At 35.0% G+C, this 15,625-nt stretch overlaps 1 protein-coding gene and 1 non-coding gene across 3 annotated transcripts; both read right to left on the reverse strand.

Moving 5' to 3' along the window:
* Window positions 1-1,835: 1,835 nt before the first annotated feature.
* TRNAL-UAG (transfer RNA leucine (anticodon UAG)) lies at window positions 1,836-1,915 on the reverse strand. The gene has a single exon. It is a non-coding gene; the product is annotated as a tRNA-Leu (tRNA).
* A 5,821-nt stretch (window positions 1,916-7,736) lies between these two features.
* On the reverse strand, window positions 7,737-14,971 carry LOC104593204 (serine/threonine/tyrosine-protein kinase HT1-like). Of its 2 annotated transcripts, none has more exons than XM_088899754.1 (3): window positions 13,631-14,971; window positions 11,032-11,487; window positions 7,737-8,324 (listed from the first exon to the last, which is right to left on the reverse strand). In XM_088899754.1, exons 1-3 carry the CDS (start codon window positions 13,988-13,990, stop codon window positions 8,217-8,219), a joined length of 924 nt encoding a protein of 307 aa, XP_088755880.1. In that variant the 5' UTR covers window positions 13,991-14,971; the 3' UTR covers window positions 7,737-8,216. The 2 variants fall into 2 exon arrangements, with proteins under 2 accessions (XP_088755880.1, XP_010251265.1); XM_010252963.2 differs by lacking the exon at window positions 7,737-8,324 and adding an exon at window positions 8,476-8,961 and having other exon boundaries at window positions 13,631-14,963.
* Between the last annotated feature and the right edge of the window lie 654 nt (window positions 14,972-15,625).

The following is a 15,625-nucleotide window of genomic DNA, read 5'->3' on the forward strand; positions in this document are numbered from 1 at the left end:
ATTAACTTTGAGTCAATCTAAGGTGGGTTAGGGACCATGTCCCATTCCAAGTACAATTAAATTTGAGTCAATCTACTATCGGTTAGGGACCATGTCCCATGCCAAGTACATAGATAAAAGAATTATTCATCATCATCATCATCATCATCATCACGGTAAATTATAAGGACCCTTCTATGGTCAGTGACAATTACACCCTTTGAACTTCCACTTTGCACAAATACTCCTCTCCATTAGAGTTTGGTCAATTAATTTCAAAAAAATTCTAATTCAGTTATTTAATTTTTTTTTTAAATCTCCAAACTACCATTTTCTTATTTGTTTGAATGATTTAAGATTTAATTAGTTTTTTTTTAAATATAATATTGAAGTTTTCTCAATAGCTCTAATAGAGTCTTGCAGATTTGGTTTCTGGCTGAATTCATTATTTAGATGAAATGGTAGATATTTCTTTCTAATGGATATAAATTTAAGGTTTTATTTGGTTTTTCTTGATTTATTGGAGAAAAGAGTGGATATTTTTTTTTTGTTTTATTTTAAAAATGAAGAGATACATTCATGTCATTGAAATGAAACAAGAATTTAAATAAACTTATTTTTCTATGTTAGTAAAATGATTCCTGTTATTTTAGCTGGTTCACGAGAAAAGGGCAAAGAAAAGAAAATAAGAAAGGTTCAAATAGATATTTGATAATTTAATGCAATCTGTCATCTAACTTGACGATCAGGGGGTATTTATGGCAAAGTAAAAGTTCAGAAAAGTCCTTATCGCAAATGAAAGTTTAGGAAGATAATTGTCACTAATCCCATAGGCCCATAAATAAGGGGTGTCTTTGTAATTAACCCTTATTATTATTATTGTTGTTGTTGTTGTTGTTATTGTTACACAAGATTCTATAAATAAACCTGAACTGTCCATTAGAAAGGTGGCCAACTGGATTTGCCATATGGTCTCTATATCCAATTGAAGCTTTGCTTATCTAATAGTAGCTGTGAATACTAAGAATTTGCTGTCTCCCTTTTTCTTTTTATAATTGAAACTTGAAAGAGGGCCTATTTTGAATGTGCCAAGATGGTCTAATTTTTCTAATAAATGGTGGGAAGAGCCTCTTGAAATCCAAATTGCCCCAAATTAAATAACCCAGGAATCTCCTATAAACAATTAATTCAGTTTGAAGCTGAAACAGGAATCTCTGCCTACTACTCTTTAATGAACAAAAAAGTATGGGCCCAAAATTGTTAGCCAATACTCAAAAGTATGATTACTTTTATATGTATTAGTAAAGTGGAAATCTAGCTTGGCTTTCACGATATGCACATAAAGCCTATATAAAGAGTGGACATCTTATCTTCTCCTTCTGCTTGTTATACTAAAAATAAAACCTTGGGCAGTTATGAATTCTGATCAATTGGGTAAAACTTCAGGGCACAATGGGATTGACTACATGGCTGATTGGCTGATCCAGTGGACCCCTATTTGATAGACTGTCCCAATTGGACCACATGATTGTTCCATCTGGCTGAAATAAGGGGGGGGGGGGGGGGGGAGCTACCATTCTCTATCAGTATGGTATTTAGGATGTGGTTATTGTTAGCTGAGCTCTTTTCATCCAAATATGACAACCGAGAATGAGGTGTCCACCAACAAGGCAACAACTTAAGTGGAGCGCCACCTACCTGTTTTGGATTGTTCCAGCGAGGCGTGGGACCCGGTACATTAAAAAACAACTCAAATTCAATGGTTTGCGGCTTTTGCCGATAGTGGAGTATACGTCCGAGTCCGAATATATATTTTTCTTTTTGCAAGAAGGAAACAACAAAACCGTAATTTTAACTGACAGCTGTGGGATTTGAACCCACGCCCTTTCGGACCAGAGCCTAAATCTGGCGCCTTAGACCACTCGGCCAAACTGTCAGGATTATCCAATTTCTCTAATTTTTATAATTTCTAATTTAGTATTCCATGATTTAATCATTCATATGAAGACTATATCCCCAATTCTCTCTACACTTTTGGTTGCATTTTAATTGATTTATTTGCATTGGTGTAAATGTTTGGGAGTACAAAGAGGTTGCGTGTAAATTTCAATTTACTTTTACTTCAAAATTTGCCCTGTCTTATTTGATTGTGAAAGTAAAATGATGTGGTTCCATCTTAGGCCTCATTCGTTTTGCTTATCTGGGTAAGCATTCTTGTGCGCTAACACTTACCCAAGTAAAGAAATAGGTGAGAGGGAGAGGGTGCCTACCAACACCGTGCAGCCCACAGGTAATATGATAGAGAATTAATGTAAGTGAAAGGTGGTATGAATTTTGCATCAGTTTTTGAAATGCAAAATTTATACTACCAATAAATGCAAATAAAATTTTGTATCAAATAGGGGTTAAAGCATAGTTATAAGCAAACAGATTCAAAACTGAACTGGATTCAAAATTTATATTTGGTTCAGATTTACAATACAAAGAAACTGAGCTTTAATAGGGTTTTCTGAACCTCCAAATTTCAATACTGGAACAATATAAATTTTGTTATTGCAATTTGCAAATATCCATAATTCCAACGGTGCATTAGATTAGCATTAGGGGTGTCCATGAAAAACTGAAAAACCGAATCGAATCGCAAAATGCGGTTAATTGAATCAATCGGTTCTGTTTCGGTTTGGAATTTTTGAAAAATTGAAGGACTGGTTCGGGTTTCGGTTAACCTACAAAAAATCGGTAGTTAACCGAACCGACCGGTATATATATTTATATGTACTAGTAAAGTGCATTTGCACGTGGCAGTATATAAAACAAAACTATTTATAATTTATGGTCACTTTTTATAATTCATTTATCCAAAAATTAATTAAGGTATTAAATAGGCAGTTTCTAAACAGTTATAATTCATGGTTCCAACACCCTGACAGTTTTTGAACAGTTATAAGTGGGCAGTTTCTGAAGTGAAAGTAAATGACATATATGCCCTCTTTATACCCATTGTATACTTAGACAAAAGGGTAAAAAATGTCCATTGAAAATTCCAGAAGAGCATTTGCTCTTTTATTGGTAGTATAGATATTATATTTATATATATTTTTAATATATGTCACATATTTTCTATATATTATATATAAATATACTTATATTATATTTATAATAATCTATTTATAAATACATTATATATTATATATTATATATTTTTAAAATATTTATAATATATTATATATCATTTATTATTTATAATATAATATTATACATATATTTATATAATATATATTATAAATATAAAAAACCGAAGAATCGAACTGATAAAAAATCAAAACCGACAAATCGGTTAATCGGTGGTATCGGTTCAGTTTTGGTTTGGAGAAATGGAAAACCGGTACCATTGGTTTGGTTTGCAAAATATGCCCATGGTTCGGTTAACTGAACCGTGGACACCCCTAATTAGCATAAATTAAAAGGGTTTTCTGAATTCTAGAAATCTTGTTGATTGGCAATGTACTACCACTAAAAGGTAAAAGATAAAAAGATAAAGTGATTTTTGGATTGCAATTCCCCTCAAAAATATAAATTGCAGCCCCTCCTACTCTACTAGTAGCCCTCCTATAAACCGCATCCTAGAGTGGAGCTCTAGATTTCTAGGGGTGGACTGACCTATAAAAACCCCAAAGATAAATATGGACAATCACTACTGCTTTGGACAATGATCATGGAGAATCATTGCTAGAATGATCGTAAGGCCTACAAATTTCCCGACTTGGACTAGGGTTTTTTATTTAAGCTCAGAATAACCCTCTCAGCGGTCTAGCCCGTTTGTAAGTTGGGATGGGCTTGGGACCAATACTTCATGGTTTGTCTAACCCAGCGTGTGGGTTTGACTGTTTGAGCTTATATAGAAGTTGTGTTACCATGTGTTAGGCCTAGCTCGGTCTATGAACACAGATCACCCTGTCGAATGATCATGGGCACAGGGAAAAGTCTTGAGAGTTGGAAGGTGATGTAGCGCGATCTAGTCACTCCCTACTAGAAGGTAGTTCAGACGTTGAACTATTATGCAAATGGGTCGAATTGCAAGAAAGAGATACCAGAGGTCCTGGGGTACTTTACCCGGTGTGGGCACTTCGATGCTTAAGTTAGTGTGGGAGACTTGTGAGAGAGAGCTGATATCTTAAAATAGCAAATTGTGAGAGGTAAATCGCGTGTACCTTATGAGGCTAGAGGCGATGCCTTTATATAGGCGAGCTACCGTAGGCCTCACAAAACGTGTTCGAGATCATCGACCCATCCAACCCGAAGTCTGTTCCGCACCCGAAGATGGACTTTGTATAAGCTTATAAGGCTTATCTAGGTCCGTTCGATTTGAGTGCCGTTGGTGTGTGGCGTGATCTCGAGGAGATCGAAGACAACTGACTCGCTTCTAGAAGAAGGCTACATGGCACCTTGACAAGTTGGTGAGTGTGGCGAGCTGCTCGGATCCCGACACTAGCTAAGTGACCCGAGGTGCCCAAGGTGACTTGGACTACTGAGGTGTCCGAGGATGCTGAGATGTCACCAAGTCGATGGGTCACTCCACGTGTCATCATGTCACTGGTCGGGCCAAATTATCCCTCATCGAAAGGGTTTACACTACATAAAACTGGAGGAGAAGGTCAGAAGGGGGACCTTATCATTACGGTCTCGTTTGGTGAGTTGCACTCTCTTCGTAGGTATGATGTACATGGATTTCCGTTGTAATATGGCATTATGACTCTGGCCTCTAGGTCATAATTCAAAGTATCGATTGGTATGGTCTCTGTTGGTTGTAGCAGAGACTTGGGAAGTTGGGATCGAATCCTGCCAGCACTTGGGTTGGGGAATGGGTTACCCCTGTTGTGTAGCCTCTTTAGAAGATCTAAAAAAAAGTATCCATACAATATGCCCACAATGAAAAAAATTACATATCGGGCATTAAATAAGTCTAAAACTCAATTTATTTAGGCAATGTTTGATTGTAGTGCAATTTTATTTGTACTAGTACAAATGTATGTGAGTATAAATGAAAAAAATGCAAATTTTGGTTTAATTTTGTTTTATACTGCTTTTTACTTCATTTGTACTATAATCAAACAAAATAAAATAAAATTTAAAACAAAAATAAATCAAAATATACACTCAAAACATTTGCACTGCCATAATTTTGCATCAGTGCAAATAAATTTATAGTACAACCAAACACAGCGTTAATGTTTCTGGAACTCCAAGTCCAAGATAGATACGATCCATACTTTAAACCCTCCGGGCTTTACTATTGAGGCAATGAGGCCACGAGTTTGTTGTAAGTAGGTGTGGTTATATGAACTTCATCACTCTCTTAGAGGTCGGGAGATGTTAGAGAATTATGGGCTGAATGCCAATCTAATTCTCGGGGTCCTAAACCTTCATGGATACTATAAGTCTGTAAAAAGACATTAGTGAATACAAACCAGCGGTCCCCTAAATCAGAATTATCCCACTAATAAACAGTGGAATAAAATGGTGGATGAAAAATAGGAAGAGACGAGAAATTATAAAACAGAAATTCATATGCGATTTACTTTGATGGCAAAATTAAAATATAAAACTTCAGGCTGCGTTTGGAAACGATGCAAATAAGTGTGACTGCAAATTTGTAGAGTGTAAAACTGTTTATATAAATTGCAAAGTTGGGTTAATTTTGTACCGACAAATTTACCTTCTTACCAAACAGATTTTTTGCTGTAATGGATGCAAACAAGAATTCCAATAAACCATATGCTTTTTTTTTTAATCAAAAGCCCACTTGAATGCAAATTTACTTATTTTTTATTAATGTACTTTTACATCTTATTATCAATGTAAATATGCATGGGTCTGTCATTTGTTAATGCATAAATGTAATGTTGCCAAACATAGGCAAAAGTGAACCAGAGTGCAAATTTACTTTGAACTGGGCTTTACACTCCATTTGCATCATTTCCAAACACAGCCTTAGGGAATAGTCGATTATATTACCATAGTGGTCCCCTATTAATGTAATTTCTTTGAGGTCCATTATCCATGTGAGAAACCTTAAGGCTAGGGGTGTTTACGGTTCGGTTAACCGTGGGGCTTTTTTTTGAACCAAACTGGTACTACTGGTTTTTGGAAAACCAGTAACTGAAACCGAATCGAAGCCAGTCGGTTAATCAATTGATCGGTTTGGTTCATTTTTTTTTCGGTTTTTTGATTTTTACAATATATATTATAAAAATATATATAAATATATAATAAAAAATTATAAACATATAATATTATATTTTAAATAATAAATAATATATCATATATTATAAATATATATTTATATATAATGCATACTTATTAATTTATAATATATAAAATATATAATATACATAAATATATAGAAATATATGTATACCGATCGGTTCAGTTAACCGTCGGTTTTCTATATTGGTTAACCAAAACGAACCGGTACCTTCGATTTTTGAAAACACCGAACCGACCAGTTCGATTAACCGATTTCTCGGTTTGATTTCGGTCAGTTCGGTTTTTTAATTTTTTTTTTTTTGCTCACCCCTACTTAAGGCTATGTTTGATTTGAAAGAAAAGGTAGGGAACTAAAATTAAACAACAAACTTTATGACTAAGGGGTTGTTTGGTATCGATGGCCTTTATAAAATAAACATTTTGTACAATTTTGTCTTGAAAAATGAGACAAAATCAGATTTAAATGTTTTGTGTGAATTTCTTTTACACCTCAATGCCATTAGGCACCACTAGATGCCATTAGGCGCCATATGAGCCAAACCGTAAAAATTGGTCTTGAAAATGAAAACCGTCAAATTTGGTGTTTTTTATAAACAGTTCACAATTCACACAATTTTCGAGAGAGCCATTTATATGATAAATAGCTCAACCAAATAACTTTTTAGGTGTTTTTTTGTTAAGCGCATCTACAATGCTGAGCTGGCATTGTTTCTCTGAAACGCTACATTGATACCCAACACCACTGTTTGGCTTATATGGCGCTGAGGTGTAAAAGAATCATACAAAACGTTTAAAGCAAATTTTGTCTTGTTTTTCAAGACAAAATCGTACAAAACATTTATTTTATAAATGCCATCCATACCAAACAACCCCTAAAATTGGGAAATATATCACTATAGTAAGTGTATTTTGATTAGAATCTTATACCGCATGATAAATACTAACGGGCCCCATGCGATGCAAGGGAAAAAGATGTTCGGGCTTATTGGACTTGAAACTTTTTTCTTTATAGGGCTACACCACCCGGGAGCAAGGTTCAAAGCATTGACACATGTCGACCGATACGTATCGTTTCAAGAGCTCCCCGATACGCCCCTATAGAGGGTGTATCAAGGTTCTGACTGGTTCAGGGGGTGGAGAAGCCTTAAACCGGTTTTGAAAAAAAATAAAAAATAAATAAAAAAAGTACCAATATAGCCCAATACACCCCTACCAGAATATCGGGCATATCAATATTTTGAACCTTGCCCGGGAGTAGAGATGGCAATTTTACTCTTAGACTTTTTTTTTTTTAAATTACATTAGATGGAAATATGGAACCACTAAGGCACAACCAAAATCTAAGATGAGCAAAATATGCCAGAAAGAAATAAACAGGGAGAGACAGTGAATAAAAAAAGTCCACCTTTATATTATTTATTTATTTATTTTTGTATTACATATCACACATTATACATTACAGGACCAACACCACCATGAATTCATCTATTGTGTTCGGAGACTTGGACCATAGAATGTAGAATGTAGATATATTTTACTTCTATGTTAAACGCTATAACCATAAATTAAAGCCAAGGCAAAAACTGAGCATGCCCAACAACCTTGGTGATCCGAATTCTAAGGTCCTCTTCATCAAAAGATCAAAATCGACTTAGCCCCTCAATTTTCTTAACTAATTTGCAAATCAGGTGCAGATGTGCAGTGATCAAAGAGCCAGGCGCTTGGGAAAAATGAGAAGTGGGAAGAGGGTGATTTTTTGAATCATAACTTGTACTACAATGAAAAAAAAGAGAACTTGAGGCCCATTTGATTTATGGGAATAGAGGTCTAGAATCGAAATCTCCAACTGTTTAATTTGGCAGAATCGGAATCCCATTTTCATTCTTAGTGGACGGTCATTCCCTCCTCCCTTGGGAATGAAATCCTATTTCAGCTGATTCCAATTCCTGTCTGATCCAAACAAAAATAGATCATTCTGATTCCAATTCCAACTGTAAACCAAGCGGACCCTTGTACTGTAACGATGAGATTACTAGACCCAAGTACATGATAAATTGGTTTGCTGAAATAGTTGTTTGCTTCATAAAAGATTATTTTGTTAGCCAGCAAAAAAAAAAGATAGAAAGAAAAATGTTAGTGGCCTCCAGAATACACATGCAAAACTACAAAATTACGCAATATACTATGCAAAACTTAGTGAACTTTAAAGAGAATAGAAAAGAGAAAATGTGGGAGAATTAGTGTAACATGATATATTCAATATACTCAAATAATTCAGGAGTCCAGTTTCTGGCTCTACATGAAGATAACAAGGTAAATAACGGTGATTATGCATTAAGAACAATAGAAGAGAAGGAACACCTTTGTTCCCCAATAGGAATCATCTTTAACTAACGTTAATAAAAGGTTCATAATTGAAAATATGAACCTCTGCAAGAAAAGAAAAATATGGTACATACTGCATGTCTAGGCTTTCAAACAAGAGGACCTACAGATAGTAATACACCTTGGGATGCATCGCATGAATGTATCATGTTTTGATGGCTTGTAATATGAGAAAAATGTAGGATCCTGTTCAAGAGATTCAGCATAACTCTCAAGAATTGATACGATCTCATCAAAGTGTGGCCGTTTATCTGGGTTACTTGACCAGCATCGACTTGTAAGATGGTGGAATGCCAGTGGGCAAGTAGGGGGCAAAGGAGGTCTTGCATTCTGTATCAATCCACCAATATGACATGTAAAGAACTCTAACTTTGTCTTCTTTGGCAAAAATTAGGAAAGAGATAGACATCATCATAATATTTCCTTCATCTCTGAAGGAACGATAAAATCTGTAAACATTTCTCTTAAACAAACTTTAGACTCTATCATTGAATGAACTGCATATCTCGGTTCACATCTTTCTCACCACACCCATTTCTCTTAAACAAACTTTTCCTTTCTGTACGAATGTCTTGTGTTAAGGTCTGATTTTTCTTTTCATTTTTTCAGGTGGCAATAAGTTGTTTTTTTAGGCAAAGTATAATGTATTAATATCAGAAGTATGGTTCTCTGTACATTAAGGTTAATTAATATGACAAAATGATGTACATGGTATACAAAATGTACTAAAAGAACCCGTCCTAAAAAATAGTATGATTCCTGGTTTGAGTTGGTCAGATCCTGGTTCAAATTCTAAACTTTCAAAAGTGTTAAAAAATGGGGAAAATGAAAAACAAAAAGGGTACAGGGTAGGGAAGAACAATGGTAATTAAGCAAATAGTATCAGCATGGCTAACCAAAGCAACACCTATATATGGTATTCACATCTCCAGTCAAGTTTAGAAAATTATGAATCATAGATGCATCATGAAGTCAGGACTCAACATACACAGAAATTCCCTTCCAAATTGATTGAAGCGATTCATATCTTGTGATTATACACTTTCAATGGATCTCTGTTGACAGACTGCATATAGATCTTTAAAGTGGCTCTACTCATTTCTGAAATCATATCATGGGCAAAAAATGCATGTCCAAACAGGCAGCGGACAGGCTAAATAAGAAGTTTAGGAATTGGTTCATTATTATCAAAAAGCACGAGACAATTTATTAGTTGATAGAGATAACAAGACTTAAGGTTTCAATATATTTTACATATCATTAAAAAAAGAGGCTTCTGGTTCTTGTCTTAAAGTTTAGAAAAAGGTTCCTATTACATCAAAGGGTATATAAAACATATGCTACTTTAGCATAAAACTGGGTAAAAGTCACCCAAAAAAACAAAAAATAAATTTACATGCATCAAATGTTAATAGAAATACAAGTATATATAGATGTTCTTACTTTAATAAATATTTATATACAACAAAGTTTTGAAGTAATAATCTGTCACATTTACAGAGGGCAGATCTCTAGACATTTTCATTAATAACATGGAAATTCAATTTTATTAATAGAGAAAATGCAAGATAATGATGATCATATTCTATGTACAACAGTAGCCTACAAGCACCGTGTTTCTTAAGAGAATCCACTTTAAGATTAGCTCCATAGGTTGGTTTAAAAGTATGATTAATAATCTTGCAATAACCAATAAGAAAATTGATTTTGCTAGGTTTAGAAGCTGCTAGGAATAGGGAATCTTAGCAAGGAAGTTGAATAAGAAAATTGCCACATTTTATTATATAACCTTTTTATTATTCAAAGCAGTCAGAGTTTTCTCCTTACATAAAATACCTAGGGAAAAAGGTAAAATTAGAAAACATTGAACTCAAGCCCTTGTCACTTCAGGTCCATTATTTATTTAAGGATGGATATCTACATCAACATGTTAACTGGTTTCAAAGTGGTGTTTATATCATTGAAAGGACTTAGCTACACATTGTTAAGGCACTATGTAGCATCACAAATCTAATCTATTCTTGAAACAGGAAAAACACTACCTGGCAGCTTGATAAAGACAGAAATGGCTGAATTGAATGACTTATTGCTTTGGATTTTAGTTGAATAAATCATTAAGTACTTTGTGAGCTCCTTAATGGCTTAATGGCATGTTGAGTTGATAACTACACCTGTAATTTTTTTTTTTTGTGATTATATTATCCACTAAAAGACATTGCAATAAGTCATCCAGTTCAGCCATTCAATCCATTCTCAAATGGCCCTAAGTAAATGAAGGTGCAACAATTGATCATATGTTATATCCAAATTAGTGCAATTGTTACGAGAACATGACCATTTAGTAGCATTTTCTGTATAACAGAAATTAGAAATATGCCAAAAATGGTAATGCGTTTGTACCTTTTGTGAGACAGCAAAAGCAGCCTGTTCAGGAGTCATGTCCTGGAATGGTGTCAGTGCTGTTAAAAGTTCCCAGAGGACCATGCCAAAACTGTATACATCAACTTTCTTTGTGTGTTTCTTTTCCTTTATCATTTCAGGTGCCATCCAGCGGTAAGTACCTGTGAACCCCTTTCCACTGCCGCACTGAGATTCTAAGCATGAAATCCCAAAATCTGCCACCTTCACACACATATCTTCACCAAGCAACAAATTTTCTGATTTGAGATCCCTATGAATTATCCCCTTAGAATGAAGATAATGCATTCCACGTGCAATATCAAGGGCCAACTTCAAAACCAGGTCAATGGGAACAGAATATGGTTCTTGCTGATGGAGGTATTTTCTCAGTGAGCCCCCTGCCAAATACTCAGTGATGATACAGAATACAGGAGGTTTCTTACATGCTCCAACAAACTGCATGCAGAAAGTGGAAATAAATGCATTTTGGTCAAATAAAGTAACAAGTCTGTAGTAGAACTCATTTGTTAAACAAGACACACTGTAGAAGAACATGTCTTTGATATTTAGAAAGTAAATAATATTCAAAGACTAAGTTGAACAACATGCAGTAAAATTACTAAGCTTACATAACTAGCCTAGAGTTTCTTTTCATCATAGGAGCAAAAATGGCATTCATTGCATGCACAAATTGAGAAAGTTTGGCATAGGAATACTGTACAAAGTGTTATTAGCACAGGCAGATAACAATTCATGCTGTTAATTAACTCCATAGTTCTCATATCCACAAATCTCAAGTGTATAAACCTGAGAATAACTATTATATTCTCATCATGTACCATCTCCTGTAAGCACAAGTGTTTTCATGAATTTTGGTTGAAACAAGTGAAGTCTCCTTTCACATGAAACTTGAGGAGTTGACCTAAGGAGTTCACAGCCTCCCCCACAATGGCTTTATTTGAAGAAATGACCTCTAAGATATAAATAAATATGTTTGATATATTAAGCATATAGCAAAAGTTGCTTGGTCTAATGGTAAAATCTTGAGCTGACAAGCATGAGAATGTGGGTTTGAGTCTGAGAAAGCCACTTTGTTAAAAAAAAACTCCAAAATATCTGGGGTCAACATAGGGTAATGGCCTTTTTTTTCATAACCATACCATATATACCTTCAGATAAGCTGCATTAAATATCCACAAAGAAGGGATTTTAAAGCAAACAAAACTGCAAATTGTTGGAATATATATATATATATATATATATATATATATATATATATATATATATAAATTTGATGGATAAGTGTTGGAATAGATTTTGAATCCTTGAAAACTGGACATTATGAAATGTCTGCAGCATGGTTTCTAAATTTTGTTTCTCATCCCAAAACACTGGTCATAACCAAAATTTCCATTTATTAAGTTTGTGACACCTAATGATCCAAATTGCAGCAGAATTATACTTCATTTATGCTCTCTCCTGATATGAGTGAAGTAGTTATCCTATGATCCTGCCTATATTACACTGTACCAGAGGTGCAGGGCTGCAGGGTGGGTCATGGGTGTCAGGAAAAATGAAACTTGGAAGATTTGGGTATAAAAGAATACATCAGATTTTATTGATGTCTTAATGGGGAATGCTCAATCAGATATTTTTTCAAGCATAAGCTGGGATAGCTGGTGTATGGAGATTTGGATATGAAATTGGGAGTTCTCTCTGTATGACAGCAATTAGAAAAGCACTTTTTGAGGATGGCCAGTAAATCCAAAAGCAAAAGTAAATGTAGGAAAATGCTATTTAACAAAATACTAGAGAAGGGAACATGTATAAATACAAAGTGGAATTTGGTTTTTCTTTTCACAATACGATTAAGTGAATAAATTAAGTTATGATGGGTTTGTCTTGCCTTTCCATACTTAGAAAACCTGATAGGAAAAATGAAGATCTTGGATCCAAGAATCTCGAAAATGTAGGGCTTGCATATGAAATTAAGAAATCTTACTATTTTGGAGAAAGTGTATTAACCAATAAAACCATTTCATTTAAGGGCACTGGTTGGAACTAGTGAAGCTCGAACTCCCTCTTCTTCAAAAGGAGTAACAGAAGCAGAGTGGTGTGTATTGCATGCAGATGATATGGATCAATGAAAGCGATTAGTGTCAAATGGAAGGAGCTTAAACAAGGAACCAGAAACCCAGTGAAGTACTTAGAATTGAAAAAGTGAGAAGAAAAAATTGGAACGCAATTAGGGTCTGTATCTAGAAACTCGTTCTTGCAAAGAAGTGGGTGCAGTGTTACCTTTGATGGCGTTCCTGCCCTTCTTTACCACCTAAAGATATTACTATCAACTAGACATTAGAGGGTAAATTCCACACAGAAAATTCATTAAATAGATAAAAGAAATTAAACAATCACTATGCTAAGTCTAATGTGTTTGAGAACTCCATTTCCTTCCAAGGCCAAACAGGACGTCTAAAGCTCCCCAGCACCACAAATTTTGCTTCTCAATGCACCCCACAATGCAAGAAAAGGGAAACAAAGATAGCCGAGAACACACACAGAGAATTATGCAATTAACAATAAAGGAAATAGAGCGTACAGTGACGATATTAGGATGCCGTAGGCGAAAGAGCAACGCGACCTCTGAGGTAAACTGCTGCTCCAACAGAGTAGCCAAGCTCTCGTCTTCCTCAGGTTGGCTAATGAGCTTTATTGCGACGTCCATCTGTTTGTATATTCCGCGGTAGATCCGGCTGTGTCGTCCCGTCGCGAACTTAATCCCAATAAACAGCTGAGACAAATCGGCACTCCATTCTTCTTCTCCGTAACCTTTAATCTCTGCTCCAGAAGAAACCAGGTACTTGGACCAAGAGATAGCTCGTTTGTATTCTCCGAGGGAGAGCCTCCTTTCGGATCTACCATTGTTTGATATCTGCTTAAACCAGTGAAAGTTCGTCATTGATCCGAACCAGTACCATCAAATCCCCACTTCGGGAACCTTTTAGAACGAAATGTGGATAGGGGAGGCCGGGAGGGCACTGAACTCCGCTTGTCTCTTAAAATTCGGCTGAACACGGTAGAGTTAAATGGAATCTTTTGAGAGCATAAAATAATAATAATAATAATAATAATAATAATAATAATAATAATAATAATAATAATAATAATAATAATAATAATAATAATAATAATAATAAATAAATAAATAAATAAATGAATGAAGAAAGGAACTGAGAGATGGAAATGATTTAAGCTTGAAAACTGAAACCTTTCCTGTTCCAACTACATTATGGATATAAATATAATGGAGTTCCTCTCTTCAATACATAAGAATCTCGTGTATTCAAACTCGTAAACATTCATTCATTCGAAGATCTGGAATAGAATATCAGCATCCAACCCCGAAATCAAATAAAGAATGATCGCTTTCAAAGAAATTGAAAATTAAACTTCAAATTCCCCCACATTATGTAACTATTCGGACAGAACATAAACAGTCCTTCGCTGTCACAAACGTCGTCTCAATCTCCTGCAGCAATGTGAGAAAGAGCAACTCATCCTTTCTTTGAAGTTCGAACACCTTAAATCCCCATCTCAAAATCAAGAACTACAGTAAAAATAAAGAAAAATCAACTGCTGTTCACTACTGTTTCTAGACTCAATTATTAGGAAGGGCAAGATTTTTCAAAGCCACTAGCAAAAGCTGTCCAAGTTAAAAGAGATAAAAGAGAGAGTTCGGAAGCTAGATTCATGACATCACAGTAAGGAGTTAGACCTTGTTAGGGTTTGAACGATAATTACATGGAGAGAGAGAGAGAGAATCGGATAGTTGCTTTAGGTGTAGGGGTTTTTTTCTGGTGCAGTGAAGGCAGCTACTGGAGGCTGGAGCTGGCGGGTTCTCACTCCCTCCCTAACGTGGGACGATTCATGTTTGAGGGGACAAACCGGGTTCACTGATGGAGTGATGGAGACTGCTAATGGATTTTCAGATAAATGCCCCTTTTAACCGCTTATAATCTCAGAAACGCCACGGCATATCGTTTGCAAAGTGTCTAAGTGCAAACTTGCCACCTGTCCAGTGCCTCCTTGATTGACAAAAATGCCCCTAAATCTTTTGGTCTCCACTCTCCTTCGTGCCGTTCGTTTTCGTCAGCGATTATCATGGACCGGTCCAGACCGGTTTTTTATAGGAGGCCTGTCCGGGTAACATTATTTTTAAAATTAAAATTTTAATTTAATTTTATGATCAAAATTAAAGAAGATATCTAAAAATTGATTGTAAACATATTAATATATTATACCATGTATAGATGCCATATATATTTGGTAATATAGATATTTGATAAAAATTATAGAAGACATTATACTATATATTTGGTAAAATACTATATTGCTATATCAGATATTATACTATATATAGGCTGGGCCTTGGATTTGATTGTAGGGGTGTCAATTGGCCTGGATTTGGTTCAATCTCATTCAGTCAAAAGTGAATTTATTACAAATGGATTAGGTCCAATTTAATCTAATGAATGTTTTAGATAATTTTGGATGGTTCAATTCATTGTTTGGATCGTCTAATCTGTTCAAATTT

Source organism: Nelumbo nucifera, chromosome 3 (genome assembly GCF_055504915.1).
Source record: "Nelumbo nucifera cultivar China Antique chromosome 3, China Antique-T2T, whole genome shotgun sequence".
Lineage (NCBI taxonomy): Eukaryota > Viridiplantae > Streptophyta > Magnoliopsida > Proteales > Nelumbonaceae > Nelumbo > Nelumbo nucifera.